Source organism: Ammospiza nelsoni, chromosome 1, assembly GCF_027579445.1.
Source record: "Ammospiza nelsoni isolate bAmmNel1 chromosome 1, bAmmNel1.pri, whole genome shotgun sequence".
Lineage (NCBI taxonomy): Eukaryota > Metazoa > Chordata > Aves > Passeriformes > Passerellidae > Ammospiza > Ammospiza nelsoni.
In genome coordinates this window covers 6894573-6913452 of record NC_080633.1, presented here as the reverse complement: position 1 = coordinate 6913452, position 18880 = coordinate 6894573, and the positions used below count along the sequence as shown (strand labels likewise).

Here is an 18880-nt window from a genome sequence, read left to right as displayed (position 1 = left end):
CAGTATTATCTATTTTTCTGGAGGTATTAAGAATATACCTCAGAAAAAGCAGGCTCAGGAAAGCAAAGGATGTGGTTTTCTTGGCAAGTGCAGTCTCCTAATCTTATGTTCTCTGAGTCTGGACTTTAAGGACTAGAAACCAGTCCCAGAAACTAGAAACCAGCTAATTTCTAACCAGCTTTTGCAAGACCTGCTCAGATCATCTGCTGTCAGCCACCAACCCTCATTTGTGTCCTCTTTAAAGCCAGCTGGTCTTTTACCACCTGACTGATTCATTTGTGTTGAGCAGCAGCAGCAAACTCCCAGCATCACATACATTTTCACCAGTGTTCTATAAACTGGGGTGATATATAGATGCTTACTGCTTGCAGAGGTGCCTGGGAACTTGTCCCAGTGTTTGTGGAGGCAGATTCAATCTAACTGGCTCCCTGAGCAGGAGCCCTGGGTGTCTCAGGGATATGCAGGCACTGAGATAGCAATGCACTTGTCCCAGGGCTTCGAGGAACAGGTTGCAGCACTTCCATGCTTTATCAACTGAAAGCAAACAGTTTTCCACTTGTTACAAAGAGAAAACAACTCATAATTTATTTTCAGGAATGAGGTCACAACAGTGCAGCTTGGGAGGGAGGTGACGGGTGCAGCAGGTTGGTGATGAGACAAAAAGCTAAAAAGCCTTTCCCTGCTAGGTTAAATCCAGCTTCAGTCAGCAGTGACTGAAATCTTTCCTCATCTGACAGTTGTTCCCCGTGGCCTTTGCAGTGTTGGCTTTGCTCCCTGACATCTGAGTCAGAGCTTGCATAACCAGCCCCCTGCTCAGGCTGGGGCGGGAGGCATCCGGGATCACTCGTGTCCTGTGAAGAGACCTTCTGCTCATCACAAGGGTTCAGGCTCAATGGACTTTCCTCCAGTTTTGCAGCCCTGACCCCTGCCTGTTTGCAGCTGTCTCAGTGGGCAGTGTGGTGCTGGTAGGAATCACCTGAAGGGCAGCATTTGAGCGGCTCTGCCAGGGCTGTCGCGGCAGCCTCACCAACTGCTCCATCTGCTCCTGGCTGGAGGAGTCACCCCCTCCCCAGGAGATCTGGTCCTGCCCTCAGGTCCCTTCCTCACAGCCTCCTCTGAAGCCCCTCTGCTGTGTGCACATGTTCTCACAGGAATAAAGCCTTATCTAGAAGAGCTCACAAGTCTTCTGTGCATTTCCTTTCCTTGACCACTGCAGAGTTACAGAAGACAGCAGGGCAGGCAGGCAGACCTCTGCCCACAGGCTGCCCTCTAATGCAGAGATTTGTGGTCATCAGAGTGGCCTTCTTAGTGATCCATGAAACACTGGGAGCAGATACTTCAGAGCTGTCTGTCCATGCTTCTTTTCTCTGGCAGGTCAGAACTGCTCCTGCAATTGTTCCCCTTTTAGTATATTAACATTCATGTTGTAGACTTTGTCTGTGTCTCTCCTGCCCCAGATTTTGGGTACTGTGTTGTCCCTAGTCAGAGAGGCAGCCAACTCCAAGGAAGAGCCTCTGCAAATGTACCTGCTTGGAGATGCACCAAGTTTTATCCTGATGCAAAGAAAACACCAAACAGGCTGTTCACCTTTTGTGATTTTATGGCTTCTGGCTTTGCCTGGCTTCTGCAGCTTCCAGTGTGCCAGTCCTCTGGGTCTGTGAGCAGGCATGGCTCAGCCTTCCTGAGTCCAGGGATTGAAGTGATGCTGTAAAATCCCTGCCCCACTTTGGAGTATTAACTTAGTGGGAAATGGGACTGGGTTGGTGTGCCAGTGTGAACTGCCTGTCCACAGCTGATGCTGCTGTGCAGGAATGGGATCAAAGTCTCTGGAGACACCTCCAAAGATGAGCACTGGAGTGATGGAGGGGAGCAGAATGAAAGGGCAGGGGTGGATCTGCTGAAATAAATCACATTTCCCACTGAGCCAGGGGAATCTCTGGCATGGAGGTGTCCTGTGTTCCAACAAGCCTGCTGCTGAGGGATCCATTCTCAGCATGCTGAGTCCTTTTGTCTCCTGTGTTTTCATTTGCTTTTTAGCAGCATGACAGCTCTGGGGAGTACGGGAAGCCAGGACAGTGACTTTATCATGTGCTGGAGGCTGGAGTAGTGACCTGGGATGGGATGGGCTGTGGGGTGAAGCTGGGGTTGGATGACAGGGAAGGGAAGGATTTCCTGGAGATGCAAACTGCCTGACCAGCCCTTGGGAAAACTTGCTCTGCCAAAGGGCTCCCAGGCTCTGTCCTGCCAGAGGTTTGCAGCCCCACAGGGCTGGGTGCTGAGAGGACGAATCAGCTGTAACCTGTGGGGCAGCCAAGCAAAGAAAGCCACCCTGTGCATGCTTTTGGGGGCTGGTCTTGCAGGCACTCTGTTGACTTGGCAAGTGGAGGAGATAGGTCTAAATCAGCCTGCATGTTGAAGGTGGAATTGCAAGAAAAAAATAAATGTGTGAGGAATTCCTCTAACTTATTCTCTAGCATCAGTCTGTACTGGTCCTGAAATGGAGGGTCAGATATGACATTTTAGCAGGAAACGTGGAGGGGAGAGGAGATGGTTGGTCTGAAGAAGAAGGAGGCAGATCAGGAATGAAGAAAGCCTACATGGGTGGGGAGGCACAGGCCAACCTGTGCCCGGTAGTTGGTGCAGAAATATCAGAAATGTTGAGGGCAATAGAAACACTCGGCAACAGAGACATGAAATCACACCATTTGTTGGTTGCTCCAATGCAATGGACATCACTGAAATGTTGAGTTTGAATTTTATTCATGGGCGGGTAAGAAGAATAAGATGATGGAGTTTAACTTGATAGGATCATTGAACATCCCAAGCTGAGTTGTTGTTCATTCCATGTAACTGATATTTATCCAGGTATGAGTTTGAAATTCCCTTTAGGCTTATGTTAACAAAGTAGGGATTAATTTCTGGCTGAACTCCTTAAGTAGGATGGGCCCAAGCATTCATGGCTCTCTTGTCAGGTAGCAAACGCTTGCTAAGCCTGTTTGGCTTCACAGCTGTGGCAAAACCAGCTTCTAAAATTCTGTAGACATATCTTCTGGTAACCCTTGGATAGCATCTTGGGGTAATTCCTGGCTCCATTCTGAAGTTTAAATGTACAGATGTGATATTGCTGCTCCTCAGCCTCTGTTCATGGCTGGGTATCATAACAGCACTTTGTTGGTAAGAGTGTGGAGAGTCACACCAGAGGACAGGGCTTAATTTGATTTTAATCTTACCCAGTTTCTGTGCTGGGAAAAGAAAATAAGATGGTGACTGATTCTTCATGCGTGGGCAGTGGTTGATAAGTACATCCCAGTCCAGGGCTTTGATATAGTTGTGGATTTGGTGCATGCATATATATATACAGCTGTCTTTTCTCCTTTTTCCTCCCTTGTGCCTCAAGCAGATCCTAGATGGACTCTGTCCCACAGCAGAACTTGGGCTATAATTTCCTGTACACTTCCAAGGGTGAAAACCAACAATGCCACTGTACAAAGTGATTCTGCTTTGCTTTGGCCCCTTTCCCACAGCTGCCTACCCGTGCCAAGAGGAGTGTTTGTTCTGCACTGGAAACCAGTCTGGTTTAGAGCTAACCAGAAGGAGGGAGGCCTGAGGTTCTTTGTCATCCACATCACCTTGAGATCTGATTGTGAAAGGCAGAAGAAAGCTGGGGCTGCATGGATCATTTCAAGGGAAGGGGAGGGCAAGATCTGTGCCAGCTGGTGTCTAGAGAAAGCAGACATTTACTGCACTGATGTTCTGCTAAAAGCACCATCCAGCACCAGCTAAGGCAATGGAAATTATACTAGCAAGTGGCATAAGGAGCAGGAGCAGTCCCACAGCAATTTATTTTCAATCAAACAAGAGCCATGGAGTCATTAGTTATTTCTTCAGAAGGCTTTGGTAGGTGTGCTAGAGAGCACTGAGTTGTCTCTGCCATGCCATATGTGCACAAAAAGATTAATTCCCAGGTTAGCAAGAGAGGAATTATGATGAGGCACAGGTCTGACTCAGACACAGTGGGAAGAGGCAAATGCCACCGGCTGAAGCAGTGCTTGGACTCTTGCTGAATTTTGAAAAGAGCTAGAAGGAGAGATTTTTCTTTCCTTTTAATAAAAGAAGAAAAGAAGGCTTTCAAAAATTAGTATCAGAAGCAAAGAAATGTCAAATTATGGCTTCTTTCTTTAGCTACAGCTTTCCTGAGGATTTGGAGTACTTTGCAAATATTTAATTACTCGCAGCTCGGTGCCCTTGTAAACGTTGCAGAAAACAAACAAAATTAAACTGTGCTGTGAGACTGGCATTCCAGCTGTACCTCTGGTGCTATTACTGGCACCTCTGGAGCCATCCTGTTCATTACAAGAGTGGGAACCTGAGGCTAACATAAACCAATGAATTAAACAGAGAACAAGTCCCAGGGCCTGAGTCATGAAGTCTCTGCCCTGATAGCCTTATATCCTGCTATTCCCAACCTTGGGAAGCACCACGGTGTGATCACAGCCTTTAGCTGCATGCATAGCACAGTGCACATTCCCCTGGCACCAGCCCTGAAGCTGTCATGCCTACCCTGCAAATAGATGCCCTGCTGGTCTTTATGTGCATTAATATTCTGTCTCTGGCTGTTACACAGTGAGTGGATGTACTGTGCAGATGAAATCCCCCACAGGGATTTCAGTGGGGCTCAGCAGACTATGATTTAGACTGTTCTTTTCGTCTGCTTGCCCCTCTAATGACATATTTGTAAAGTGTTTGGAGCTTTTTTCCAATTCCATGGGGTGTTGCTCTGCTTTAGTGTGTTACAGAAATAAGGTACGTGGTTAAGGCGCTGTTTTATTGCAAGCAAATCTTTGCCTCAATTACCTCATTTTTTTTAAATTTACACTGGATGTACGTATCATAAATCATAGGTGAAGCAACAACCTTCCTCATTCTGCAACCCCTCAAGCAGCTGCTTCAAAAAGCTGACGTTTATTGCAGTGATTAAATATGAAATCCCTAAATGTGAAATTAAGCATCACAGCAAGTAATTGCTTCCAAACTTGTCTTTATAGACTGTGCATGCAGCATTCCTCCTCCCACCTTTTCCCCCTAATTTTCCTCCTCTTTTCCCTTCCCTGTCAAAATGCAAACCCTTCAGGGCAGGATTCTGTTTCCCAGTCTGTCCATGAAGAACTTTGCACGCAGCAAAGAAGAAGCAGAGCAGGAGCAGTGGTGATGGTGGCCAGGGAGAGAGGCAGAGAGCAATTCTAGCAGCCTCTGGCAGAGGGCAGGGTGGTGGAGGGACAGACAGTGCTGGGGACACCAAAGTGTCCCTGCGAAAAACGCCAATCACTTGTTTCTAAAATTTCAAAAGTTTAATAGTAATAAAATGGTTATAAAAATAGTAATACAATTAGAGTAATAATAATTTGGACAATTTGAATTAGGACAATATGAGACAATAGAGACAAAGAGTTACAGACGTCCGGGTACCTTTTTCTGGGCAGCACGAGCCTGAAAAAGGACACCCATTAATAAACGATTAACCCTTAAAAACAATAACCTGTTGTATATTCATACACTTCATACATGATGCATAAATTCTATTCAAATACAGGATTCTGTCTGGTCATCATCAACTTCTTCCTCTGAATCCTAACAGCACCTTCGAGGCTGGAAGAACTTAACTTCTTCTGATAAGAGGGCAATAAATTCTTTTTCTCTGAAAGATTCAGGTGTCCTGTGGCTGCTATCTCACTGCAGTCCTTTCTTTAAAAAAAGTATCCTACATAGCATAGTTTCTATTTTAACATTTCTATAACCTATATTTAACACACTACTTAAGAGAATTACTACAGCATTATTTTCTAACACAACACATATAATATTCATTTTAATATTTGCGAAAAGCCAGTCATAAAATACACATTTTTCACAGTCTCCAAAGACGAGCAACTTGCAGCTTTCTGTAATGGCAGGGGAGCATTTAGCTCAGCTTGGCTCAAAACAGAAGAAAGCATGGGTAGGACAATAGAGGTTAATGTGGAAAGCGCTGTTAAATGCCCGCCTGAGCAACCAGCCTCTTTGCTAGAGTAGAAAACAAAAGTTATTTCATTAAGGGCTCTGAACACCAAGTTCCCAGTGAAAGTTTAAATGCCAGGTGGTGTATTAAGTAAATAAAGGCGTCCCGCTGTAGGCATTGTTCCTCCCAGCAGCCGGCTGTAACCAGCAGCGCCACCGGGGCCATGTGAACCCCTGCCATGTGCTGGGGGCAGCGCGGATTTGGCTTCAGCAGCTCCCAGCACATCGATAAGGGCCAGCAGCGACACGTGGCTCGCTCGCCTCGTTGGCTTTTGCTCATCACTCATCCGGATCAGAACGCGGGGTTTGCACTGATGCCGTGTGTCTGCAGCGCTGTTTGAATGAAGAGTCTCGCGGTCTCTGAAATAAACACGGGCAGGAGACCTTTCTCCTTTTTAATGCCTTTATTAAAAGTGATCAGCTCGGGTGGGTGTTGTATTGCGCTAAATAGCTCATTTAGTTGCTGTTTTGCACTGGGTGATTGGAAATTTGTGCTGAGTATGGTATGTCATGTAGATTGTTATTTCCCCTCTCCCATCACACGGTCTTTCCCTCGTGCACTCCTGTGCTATATTCCCTCCCCTCACCCCTCTTCAGTGGTATCCCACTGGCTGCGGTCCTCTTTCCCACCCCCATCCCCTCGGGTATAAAAGTCCCCTGCAGGAATGTCACGCCCTCTTTTTCACCTGGAAGGTCTCACCTGGAAGTGTCTCCTCCCAAGCCAATAAACGGGACACTGGTCCCCACGTGGAGAAGAGCGCTTCTCATCTTTTACTTTGTTCACATAAGACCGTGTGGGCCAGAGTCCAGAGCTAGCTGGGTTGGACTCGTACAACAGCCCGAGATACACAGAGTTCTTACCTGTGGGGAGAAGCGATGGGTCTGCGCTCACAGCACCGCTGCTCCCAGGAGTGACTTGGAGGAGGACAAAGAGTGCAGCTGTGTCCACTGGTGTGTGGGGAGAGCTGGGGGTTCCATCCTCTCGAGAGCATCAGGAGATCCTCTTATTTTCTGGTTCAACATTTGAGGTCCTCTGTCTAGCTGACCTTCGTTTAGGGTGAGGAGTAAACAGGGTCTTAGCAGGTACTAGATTCTGTTCCTCACGTCTAGACATCACTTTGATTTGTCAATTTTGTGTTGGCTCATTGTTTTTAGGGGTTTTTGGCTAGGTTTGGTGAGGAGCTTCTCCCGTTGCATGCTGGTTCCGAGGTCATTTGCATGCTAACTCTGAGGTCCCCTCCCCTTCACCATCCACGTGCCATCCTCAACAAAAAGGGGAATACTTAACCATCAACGACAGGTAGTAAACAAAAAGGACAGGTGATTACAATAACAAACAGCACCACCCTGGCAGCAACTGGCCCAACCTGAACTCTGCAACCTTTTAAGAAAATGGGCAGCTTTTCTACTCATAACAGTCTCTAGCTGGACACTGTGACCCCAAGAAACATTAGAAAGTCTCTTTTCCTAGCCTGGCGGTCAAAGAAGGAGTCAGAGCTCTTCATTTCTTGGTCTCAAGGTTGTTTATTGTATCTTATCTATAAAATTCTTTCTCCTGACCTGCCAAGGTTCACTCAGCAGGACAGTCAGAGGCACTCTGCCTGCCCCTGGGGTGGTGTTACATCTTTATACTAAAAACTATGTGTACAATGTTTACAATTACTTTCCAACACCTATCACCTATCTTAGACAGTGAGCTTCTACTCTAAACCAATCTAAAAGTGCCAACATCACAGCAGAAGATGGAGGCTAAGAAGAAGAAGAAGGAGAAAGGCAGGACACATCCTGATTCCTCCATCTTGCCCCCTGAACCCCCATTCTAAAAACCCAAAAAAATCTATTTTTCACCCTGTGATAAATTCACTATCATTCTTCTTAAACTTTTGTGGCCTGTAGTTCTTCATTGGTTGGTAATTGTTTTTTCCAAGGGCTAAATCAAAGGCACAGGGGTCTTGGGCTCTGTGCTAAGGTCTCTGAGCCCCCTGGGCAGGGTCTTGAGTCCTCCAGGGCAGCCAGAGGAATTTCCTGGGTTCCCACAGAAGAGGAGCGATTCATTTTCATTTCAGTGACTTTTCAGATGGGTGTCACAGCGCTGCTTTTGTTCCAGCCCAGCAGTCGTCCCCAGGCAGCGGCTGTGGGATGCCACATCCCATTACCGGCACTCCTGGCTCTGTGTGCAGCAGGAGCCCTTTGGGGGATGGCCTTCCTCAGCTCCTGGAGGGGAGCTGCCTGGCCAGAGTGAGAAGCTGATGTTAAAAACGGGAGCACACTCCCAGTCCTAAAGTGATTTCAGCATTTATTATAAGACCCAAAGCTCAGGGGGCCCGTGGGCTGAGCAGGAGCGTTCCCTTCGAGGATGCTGCAGCACCGGCACTGGATCTGCAGAGACTTGACACATTGTTAGCTCATAAAGCAATAAACACATGAGATCCAAGATCAGAAATTCTGGTGGGGACCATCCCTCCCAATGGGCTTTTTCTAGTTCTCATTGGCAGCAAGATTCAGATTTGGCACTGGATCTTCTTCCCTTCCTGAGTAGCAATGCTCCCGATGTTCCAGGTGCAGTGACACAGATTCACTGGGTCAGATGCTCCCTTTTTATATTGCTTTTTGTTCCTTTGGATTGGTTTCTGTTGGGATCCTTCATTTGCATGAAGGTTTAAGGCCATGATTATTACAGGTCTGTCCAGGCTCTGGCTCTTTGTGGGGAGGGATGCACTTTCCTTGGGTGTAATACAGCACGTGGGGTACTGTGTTTCTTATAACTACCTGTCACAGACACATTTTATGAAAAATCCTTTCCTTAGGATTTTTTCTTCTGAGAAGCTAAGAAGCCTCAAGAACAAAATGTAAACAATTATTATCTGCTGCTGTAGAATGCAACAGGTGCATCTGTGATTGGTCTCATGTAGTTATTTCTAATTAATGACCAATCACAGCCCAGGTGCTTGGACTCTCTATCCATGACACAAGCCTTTGTTATTCATTCCTTTTCTATTCTTAGCTAGCCTTCTGATTAAATCTTTTCTTCTATTCTTTTAGTATAGTTTTAATGTAATATATATCATAAAATAATAAATCAGCCTTCTGAAACATGGAGTCAGATCCTCGTCTCTTCCCTCATCCTGACACCCCTACGAACACCATCACAACTACCCTTTTAACTGCTTTTATAATATAATTACCAAACTTTTTAACAGTACATGCTTAACAATTATCAACTATTTTACAACAATTTCTAACCTATTTTTGACAGCTGATATCTGCAAACTTCTTGACCCCGTGCTCCGTGGGTGATGGATGCACAGGAAGGTGAAGCATTCTTTGCTCCTGTGTGTGTTCCTCGTGGAGATTCCTGCCCAAACCTCCTTGTCCAGGTGTTGGAACCCAGGGCACAGGGAATATTTCTCTGCCTGTCCTGGGAAGTCCTGATCCCCAGGGGAACACTGCTTTTAACCTTCATCCATGGAGAAAGCCATGAAACTCCAAGACTTTAGGATGAATTGGAATCTATGAGTGTGTGAAATAGATAGCAGTATGGTTTATCACAGGGTGAAAAACTTATAGTTTTGGGGTTTTAGTGTGGAGGTAGATAGGAGACAAGATGGAGGATGTTGGCTACATGTAGAGGGATAGAAAATAAGTAAATAAAAGTAGTATAGAAAGTAATCTTACCCCCTAAAGAGTTGCAGCTGAGCCAATTATTAGAGATTGGGAACAGGCCTGATGTTAACAGGCCACAGCTGTAGCCAATAAGAAGAGTGTTATAAAAGAGTGGATTGGTTGGTTGAGGGGAACTGGAGTCAGTTAGCTGCTGTGAGGAAGAGTTAGTGCCTGGAGGAGCTGCCTACAAAAAACATCAAGGAGTTATGAAACTCTAGCGATATGGGACCCTTGCACTATAACGACAACAAGTATAGTCTGATCTTGTTCTTGTTCTTCATCTACTCCATTTTCTGCAGTGTTGGTGGCACAGAGTGATTGGTTAGAAAGAGCTGTAATACAGATGTCACACGGAGAGACAAATAATTAGTATTGGTAGAAAGGTAGAAATACATGAAGAATTAATTGGACAAAAAAGCTTTAAAAGACCTTGAATCTGTGTGTCTTGTGACTTTTGGTGCCTTCTCTTTGTACGCTGAGTCTGAGATGTAGACGGCATGCTGAACTTCTGATAAGAGAAAAATAAACAACAACCTGAAGACTGAAAAAAACCAGAAGTCCCATCCATCTCTCATTCCTGGCACAGAACTTTTTAGGGTTCTCCCCATCAGGGAGATCCATGAGGGAGGTTTCCACATGCTGGTTCTACAGAATGTTCCCCCATCAGGCTGTTAGCTGCTGAGGATCTCTGTTAGTACTTTTCTCCTCTCACTGGCACTTGTGCTGGCAAGGTACACGTTGTCTGTGTTTGTGACTCTGGCTTGGCCACAGCCATCTGGTGTCTGGCGAAGTCTTGGTGCTGCTGAGTCTCTCAGTATAATTACCGTGCCGAGTTAATAATTTGTGCCAGCCCAGGCACTTATTCAGTGACTACCTCAACCATTACCAGGACCTCTTCATTCATCACCTGTCAGGCTGTGAGCAGCAGTGGAATGTGCATTTGGCAGTCTCAAAAAAAAGCCATTCTTTGCCATGGAGCTTATGAGTGATCCCGCTTTTTTTGCTCTGAATTATTTGGCCATGGTCTTTTCTCCAGTATTTGCAAGACAAAGGAGAAGCATTGGCAGAAAATTTGTAGTTAGAAGCCAGGCTGGAATCTTGCTGCCAACGAGAACTAGAAAAAACCCATTGGGAGGGATGATCCCCACCAGGATTTCTGATCTTGGATCTCATGTGTTTATTGCTTTATGAGCTAACATAACGTGTCAAGTCTCTCCAGGTTTGGCAGGTACATTTAACAAATGTAAGATAACCAAGGTATGGTTCTGGGCAAGGTGGAAGATCCTCTGTCTAATCATCATTGCAGGAGATCTTCAGTAAACTCCTGTAAGGGTACAGCATCATCTTTTTTTAAAGGATACAGCCAAGAGTTTCTCCTGATCAGCCTTTCCTCATAAAGGAGCCTTGAGATCTTCAGAAAGAGGAATAATTCTCAAAACTTTGCTAATTAAACTCTTCAGCTCCTGATTTTCTCAGTTTTATGAGGAAAAGGTGTTACATTGCAGATTCCACAGATACAAGTGTGGTTTTGGCACATAAATAGACCACAAGTGGAGTACAACAGGCTGGATTCTGGATACCAGTAAGGTTTTGTCTTTGGTTTTATAAAGTGAAATAGCATCTGAAGCAAAAGCTGGGGCTTTCAGGGTCAGGTATTTCTATGGCTGAGACCACTTAAGAAGTGGTTTCCTTTACTATGTTCAAACTACTATAAATAATTTCAAAACTGCTATAAATAATTTTGATTTTTTTTAGACTTTTTTAAAAGTTATAAAATTATACATTTTCCTGTGAAACTTTCAGACCGCATACGATATTTTAATTACTTAAGAAGTGTATTTTTCTCTTCCTCTGATTCATGAAAGCATCAGAAATATGTTTTTGGAAACAAGTTATCTTCCCATTGAGTGGTGTACCTGCTACATGGAAGGCCACGGAGCTGTTTCAGTAAGATTGAAATAAAAGTCATTGCTAATGCAGCTGGGATTGATGCTGCTCAGCTGGAACCAGGGAGCTGGGAAGGGCTGGAAGGCCTGGTCATTGTATGAGTGATGCAGTGTCAGTCACAGATAAAGGCTGTAGAGTTCCAGAATAAGACCTGTAATTCTTATATGGTGGGAAGCACTTGAACTGGTGTGTGACAATGTTAGATAAAGTAGGAAATTTCCTGAGCAGCATCCGTGCTATTTTTTGGTACAATAACTCTTCAGACTTCATTTATTATTTTTTTAAAACTAATGGGTATTTTACAACATTTAGTGCCAATGTCATCAGTACTGTTTGGATGGAAACAGGCAGTAACCATTTACCTGCTGATGGGTTCAAGGGCTTTACTGCCATTAAGTGGCATTAAACCTCATTTCACATCATTTGCATTGATTTGCTTATGTGTCAGAATTAACATAGTATTGTGTCTGAAGAGTGAATCAGCTTAATGAACCAGCAGCTCAGCTCAGATTCACTTGTGCTGCAGGGTACTTAAAATTCAGCAGCCACAGCCTGCAGCCTTCTCTGTTTCACTGCCAGCTGAGAATGCAAATGAAAGGACAGTGCTGTCCTGGGAAAGAGTCAAGACAAAAAGTGTCACAGGGAGACACTGCAAATGGAAATTCCTTTTTGGTTTTGTTTTGGGGTTTGTTTTGTTTTTTTGTTTGGTTTTTTTTTTGTTGGGTTTTTTGTTTTGTTTTTGGTGGGTATTTTTTGTAGTTTTTTTTGTTGTTCTGTTTTGTTTTTTTTGCTGAGAAGTTTCACTCTAAATGGTAAATGAATATGTCCCTATATATAAACTTGGAAAACTGTTTTAGCCACAGCTTTAAGAGACTAGCACATCATAACACATTAGCAGTGTTATGATTTGTTTGATCAGGTACAGGATGAGAGAATAGAGAATACTGAAGTGTGATTCGTAGGGAAAGAGCAAAGAGCAATTTAATTTTCATGGCCAGTAACCCTCTCCAGTTTCAGCAACTTAAGTACACAAATGTAAAAGTAAAATTTTGAGGGCAGGCTGCTGGCTCCATCCTTAGGGCCCTCGATGGGGAGTGTGACTCTGTCACTGTCTCCTGAAGCCAAACCTCTGTAAAGGAGTGTTAGCACATCCCTGAAATCCCTTCCAGCATCCTATGGGGGCAGGTGGCTCCAAGGGTTCATGGGGCAGCAGTTGTTTTTCTTTCTGGAAAAGGGCTGATGAAAAGGGAGGCTCTGGCAGGAATCACTGGGCTGTGAGCATCCTGCCTCCCAGAAACCACCAGATGCATCCTGCCAGGTCAGGCATGAAATGCAGGTGACAGAACTCATTGTGGGTGTCACCCTGGGAATGTAGGAAGTGTAGGAGGGCATCCACCCTTCTTCCCTTGGGACTACACGGATGACAAGGCAGCACTTCATCCTTTCCTGCTCTGTAGTGCTGGAGGGCTGGTTTGGATCAGAGTGCCCAAGTACGCGGCTGAAAAATGAAATGCTGTGCAAAATAAGGGTTTTATTTAAGAGAAATTGCTGTAAATACCTAGAGAAACAAGTGAAAGGAGCAACATTGCTTTTGTATGTGCCCAGCTGGATACCAGCCAGTGCTGGGTGTGACTTGAGCCGAAAGTGTGGGCACTGCCATTGCAGCAGCGCTTCCTTGGGGGTTTTGCACCCAACCCATGATGTGTGGCTTGATCCCAGCTGAAGCTGCTCAAATAGGGGCACAGAACTGAATGCTGGGCCATCCCTGTGTGCTGTCCCTGTCCCTGGGGGAGGGCAGCTGGAGACAGCCCCATTCTGCTCCAAGGCTGCCATCTAGTTCTGCAGGGATCTCACATACACATCCCATGTGAAGTTGTAATATGAAAGATGTTTTGAACCACATATTCCTGTGAATCTCATGAATATTCTTATTCATATGCATAATCAGTTATGCAAATGTTAGTAGTTATGATTCACCAGTTTGGAGACCACAGAGTTACCCTCTTTATTTGCTCTTGTTTTGTCCTGAGAAAGGTAACGTGAGAATGAGTCAGAACACAGCAAAACTCTCAGGCTGTTTCAGAACTGGATGGGGTTAATCAACAGGAAATATAGAATCATTGCATCATCAAATGTTTTGGGTTGGAAGAGACCTTAAAGATCATCCAGTTCCAACCCCAAAGGACAAGCTCTTTTGATAGTCAGAGACTATCAGACCCTTTTCTCTTGTTCTATTTTTTTTCTAGAATTCTTTTTCTGCTATAAAAAAGGGACAGCTCTTTATTTTCATAACATGAAAACACCACATTTTGTTCATATTGTTACCAGAACTAGTAGGGTTTGTAACCAATGTCAAAGTTTGTTTCTTCCCCCAAATCCTACATACACACTGAATTGTTTCAGCTTCATTATAGAAGAATCCTGAATTGTTGTCTGGTTTTCCCTGCTTAGTTGTTTTAAGTACGTTCTCCCAAATAAACTGGTTTAGCCATGGGATGGAGTTGTATCTTGTCTCTTCACTGGATTCTTTCTGCTGTAGTAGAGCAGGCACCCACTGCAGGTGCAGATAATATATTTACACCAGTGCTGCTGTTTAGTTGTCAGGCCAATAGGACTAAAGTCAATACAAAGTCCTGTTACTCCTGAACTGATTTGCTCTGGAGATATATTACAGATTTTCATTCTTTGATGTGGAAGGCTTTTATAAAGCTGTTTTCATAGGGTTTAGGGTGTTGGGCTGTATCACAGCAGCCAAAATAATTTCTTGCAATATTTGTAAAAAATTTAACATTTCCTATGTGATTATGACTTCAATATCAGTATTGTACAAGTGTAAATAACATAGATACCCCAATAATACTCTGAGGTAGGCTTATAAAAGACTGAAAAGCTTAATTACATTAATTTTATCAAGTACCCTGCAAAATAATTATATTTTTCCCTCCAACTCTGTGCAGAAACTGAGTCACAGACAAATTGAATCTCAGATGTATTGGGGTGTGCCTCACAGCGAGTACTTTATGTTTGAAGTGCCTGGTTGAAACAAACAGTTCTAAGGCTCAGAGTGCTGGAGTCACAGATGCTCCTCATCCATAAAAACTCATGCCAAGCATCCAAGGCTGGCATCCAAGAGGAGATTCACCACCAGAGAATGTTCTTGTAAGATGGAAACCAGGCTGTCTGTCCTGCCTGGGCTGTGACATGTCTGTGATGAGGTGACAGGAGTTCTCACAGGATGTAGGAGGTGTTGCTTCCATGGTCCCCTTTGATCCACGTGTCCCTGTGTCCTACAGATGTCCTCTGCTCTTGGCAGCCTTGCTGGGCTGCTGAGTCTGTGGTTTCTGTATGTCTGGTAAAAGCTCTTCTGGCAGAGCCTCTCGGAACTGGAAATGGTTCTTGTGGGCTTGCAGAATACATTAGCACTCAATGAGCCCATCCCAGCAGCGAGACTTTAAGATCTAATGGTGTTTTTCTCCCTTTTAGTGGTTTTCCATTTGCATCGATTGCAGCTATCTCAGCTCCCAGTCCGAGCACTCAGGGAACATTTGCTCCATAAAAACACAGAGGAGCATCTTCCCCAGAACTGTTTATTTAAATTTGTCTGCAAGCAAAACCTGAACAGGCAAGTTAGGTGTCCTTTGAGTCCTTAGGGAAGTGGAGCACACTCTCCAGTGCCCTGAAATGAGCAGGGCTTGAGGACATTTAGAATGCCAGGGTGGTGACTCCTGCCTCACTCTGTGCCTTGTCACATCTGCCAACATCTGTATCTGCCAACATCTGTGCCTGCCCCCAACCCCAGTCCCCTCTGAGGTATTGCTGCTTGGCTGGCAGAGCTGCAGGGCTCCTTAAAAATCAAAAATTAACTGGAAGTCCAGCTGCAAGCTTGGAAAAGGACCAAAGATAGGGACTGAGTAGGGGGTCCTTTCTCATTCCAGCAAAGCTAAAGTTTATCAGTGAGAATTAAGGTTTTCTTTGAAAGAAATAAATACAGCACTCTGTACCACTAAACCCACTATTAGTAAAACTAATTATTTTGCAGGTTTCCTGTTGAGTGACTCTATTATTATAGAGTTAAGTCTCTTATTATGTAAAAGCCATCAAGAAAAGTTGTTTTCAAAGAAAAATAATAGGTAAAGAACAGTTACACATATTGCATGTTAATTCCCTTAAACACAGAATATGCCAGCTCTTCCCCAGAGTAATAAATGTCAGAAGTAATAAATTCTTCAAGTAATAGATCCCTCCCTGAGTTGTTGGATGTCCAGTGTTCCAAATCTGGGAACTTAGGAAAAAACCTCTGGTGCAATAATCTCTGGTGGAGCCCTGAAAGCTCCCACCATGGAGCCAGATTTACCATGAAAATACAGCATTGTGTTCCCAAACACTCCTTTGAGTGGCCTGGGCTTTTATACTCATTAATCTGCTCTATTTTGATGGGCTTGAGTCCCCTTTGGATTAATTGATCATCTATATAAATCTATGGAAGCACAAGAAATGAGCCAAATTCAGAGATCTTACAGCCCACTTAAAAACACACATCCCAGTTCAACCTCATGGTTTTTATTATCTAATTCTGTCCTGATTCACGCTGGAACCACCCTTGGTTGCTGATGTACATAGAACCAGAAACACAGGTGTTGGAACCTGAATTTTGTGACTGGTGGTGGATGTCTGCTGGTTCTTAAATGGATGATAAACACAGTTTAAATCTGATGGTTCACAATTCAGAGCTGCCCTAGGAACATAACCAAAAATACAGCTGGGGTACATACACGTGTCAAATAAAAACAGGGCGCTCACAAGAGCAATTATCTGCTGCTGACACTGATTTTTTGGCAAAAGATATGATTGATCTTTCTCCTCAAAGGCAGCTGAAAACAATTTTAGTTTGTACAAAAGCTGTACAAGAGCTTTACAGAAAGCAAACTGTGGCTCAGGAGAAATATGCTCCGTTTCCTTTTTATCTCTGCTCCTAATTGTATTTCTGCTGCTGGCTGAGATACTGTTAAAATAATGAAAAAGTAGAAAAAGCAGCCATTACAGGTTTTGAGCCATGTGGCATGAGATAAAGGTAATCCTGAGACTCACAGGAGTCTTAAAATGACAACAATAAAGTAATACCCATGCTGAGTGTCATTTTAGAAATAAGCAATCAGACAGGAGAGTGACACAAGACAAACCTCCAGCACTCCCATCCTGCCACTGGACCTCCCTGTAGTGGATCAGACAGTTCAACCAGCCTAAAAGGGTTTTTTTAATGGCAAGGCACAGGTTCCTTTTCACAAACAAGGAGGTGAGATCCCTACTTTTAGTTTGGGGAAATGTGCTGGAAAATAAAGGATTTCTGTAAAGCTGAGATCTCCATCTGCTTTTCACCTGAGCTGATCTTTGGGCATTTTTGTTGTTCACAGCCTCTGGCCTCTCCTCTTCTCCATCTACCCCAACACAAGTGACCAAGCAGCCCACGTTCCCTCTGGAATCCTACAAGCATGAGCCTGAGAGACCAGAAACAAGAATTCACTGTTCCTCACCTCCAGACACGGGGCAGAGGTTTTCTCTGCCTCCATCACAAAGTGCAGCCAAGCCTCCCATCATGACACCAGCTCCCTGTGCTACCTCAAAACCTGTAAGTAAAGCTTGTGTCCAGTTTTCCAGTGGGAAATGTGCAGGGCTGTGTGTGCACTGTGTCTTGTGTTACAGCTGCTGGGCTGCAGTGTGGCTGTCCATTCTGTGGGACAGAATGAGAACAAGGATTTTAACCTCAGTTTAATTCAGGCTTTGGCTGAGAGGGCACTGGGAATCCAGAGGTGGTGTCTTCCTTCTGATTTATCCAAATAGTAACTAATCTTTGCACTGCCTTCAAAGTGAGTTCTGCAATGGCTTCAGATCCCAGGATACACTGCTGAGACGCCACCCTAGAGGTGGATAAAATTTTATTTAGGATTTTCTTTCATCTCCCTTAAGAAGAGCTGATGAGAGAGTTAGCAGCAAAGAGAGCATATAAAAAAGAAATTCACAGTCTGAGCTGCAGGGGCTCTGAGTCCCTGCTGCCTCTGGAGTCTGAGATCACTGGGACAGCTGGTGACTAATAGCAGTCATTGCTATCACACCTCCTGCCCCAGCCCAGAGAGTAGAAAAGGAAGGGCAGCACTACCAGGGCACTCCTCCAGCCTCCCACCCGGCAAAGGTGTCTTCATTAGAGTGGATTCTGCAGTTCCTGGTAGTGCATGAACCCAGCAGTTCCTGGCAGCACATGAACTCCAGTCTCTGAGATGCCCCAGTACTGCACAGCTCTGTGCCTCCTCCCTCTCCCTTGGCCAGCCTGAGCCTCAGGGGCTTCACTCTCCTTTTCTTTCTCCTCTGCCTTTTCGCCCTTCTCCTTTTGTGTTAATTCCTTTGCATTACCTGTATCTTTCCATTCCTCTGACTCATGCGACCAGCAAACTGATCTGTCACCAGAGTAAACCACCCTGCATCTGTCTTGCCCAGCTTTTCTTCTCTTTTTCCCCCTCTAAAATATAAAATCTTCAACATTTTTTGTATCTAGAAACCTAGAACTGTAAAGGGCATACAGGTTCATGAGGTCAGTTGCTCTGTTGAACAGCTATGAGTCCTGTTTCATTCCAGTTCTCAGTAATTTATTTAAAAGCAGGAAGTTTCCTCCCACTCACCCATGGGAAGCTGCTCCAGGACCTGAACACAGCAACCCCAAAGCCTTTTTGCCTTTGTGTGAGGCACCTCCAGCAGCAGCAGCTGTTGTGGTGCTGAAAGCATTTGGGTCCTGCAGCAGAGTTCATCTGCTGCTTTCAAGTCATTCACACACATCCGACAAAACACCTGCCCTATTTTGGGGGCCCCTTCTGTAAAGGCCAGGAAATCTCTGATTTTCAACATAATTTTTTCATGGACAGGTTATAAATATTTGCTTTTATAATTAATGGCCTTTTTCATTCATTGTTTGCTACATCCTGTTGTACCAGTAGCCAACCTTTGTTTTTTCAGATCAAGCAAGCCAAACTCTCCTTACAAATTACAGACTTTCTGTTTTTCTGCTATGCAAAAGTAAATAATTAGAGTATTAAATAACTCCTACATTTGGGAACTCCAGCAGTAACTTTTCTGTAACCAGCTCACTGCCTTTCCATGTCAGTATATTCTTGGGATGCAGAAATTATTAAACCCAAAGGTTTGTAGGATACAAAAATATTTTGGGTAG

At 44.5% G+C, this 18880-nt stretch overlaps 1 protein-coding gene across 3 annotated transcripts in view; it reads left to right on the top strand.

Moving 5' to 3' along the window:
* The window catches only part of PRKAG2 (protein kinase AMP-activated non-catalytic subunit gamma 2), a 219917-nt gene that overhangs the window by 133741 nt on the left and 67296 nt on the right, over positions 1–18880 (top strand). For all 3 annotated transcript variants that reach the window (XM_059470812.1, XM_059470820.1, XM_059470830.1), the window contains one exon: positions 17076–17290. In XM_059470812.1, coding sequence (XP_059326795.1) covers positions 17076–17290 — 215 coding nt within the window. The remainder of the gene's footprint in view (positions 1–17075; positions 17291–18880) is intronic.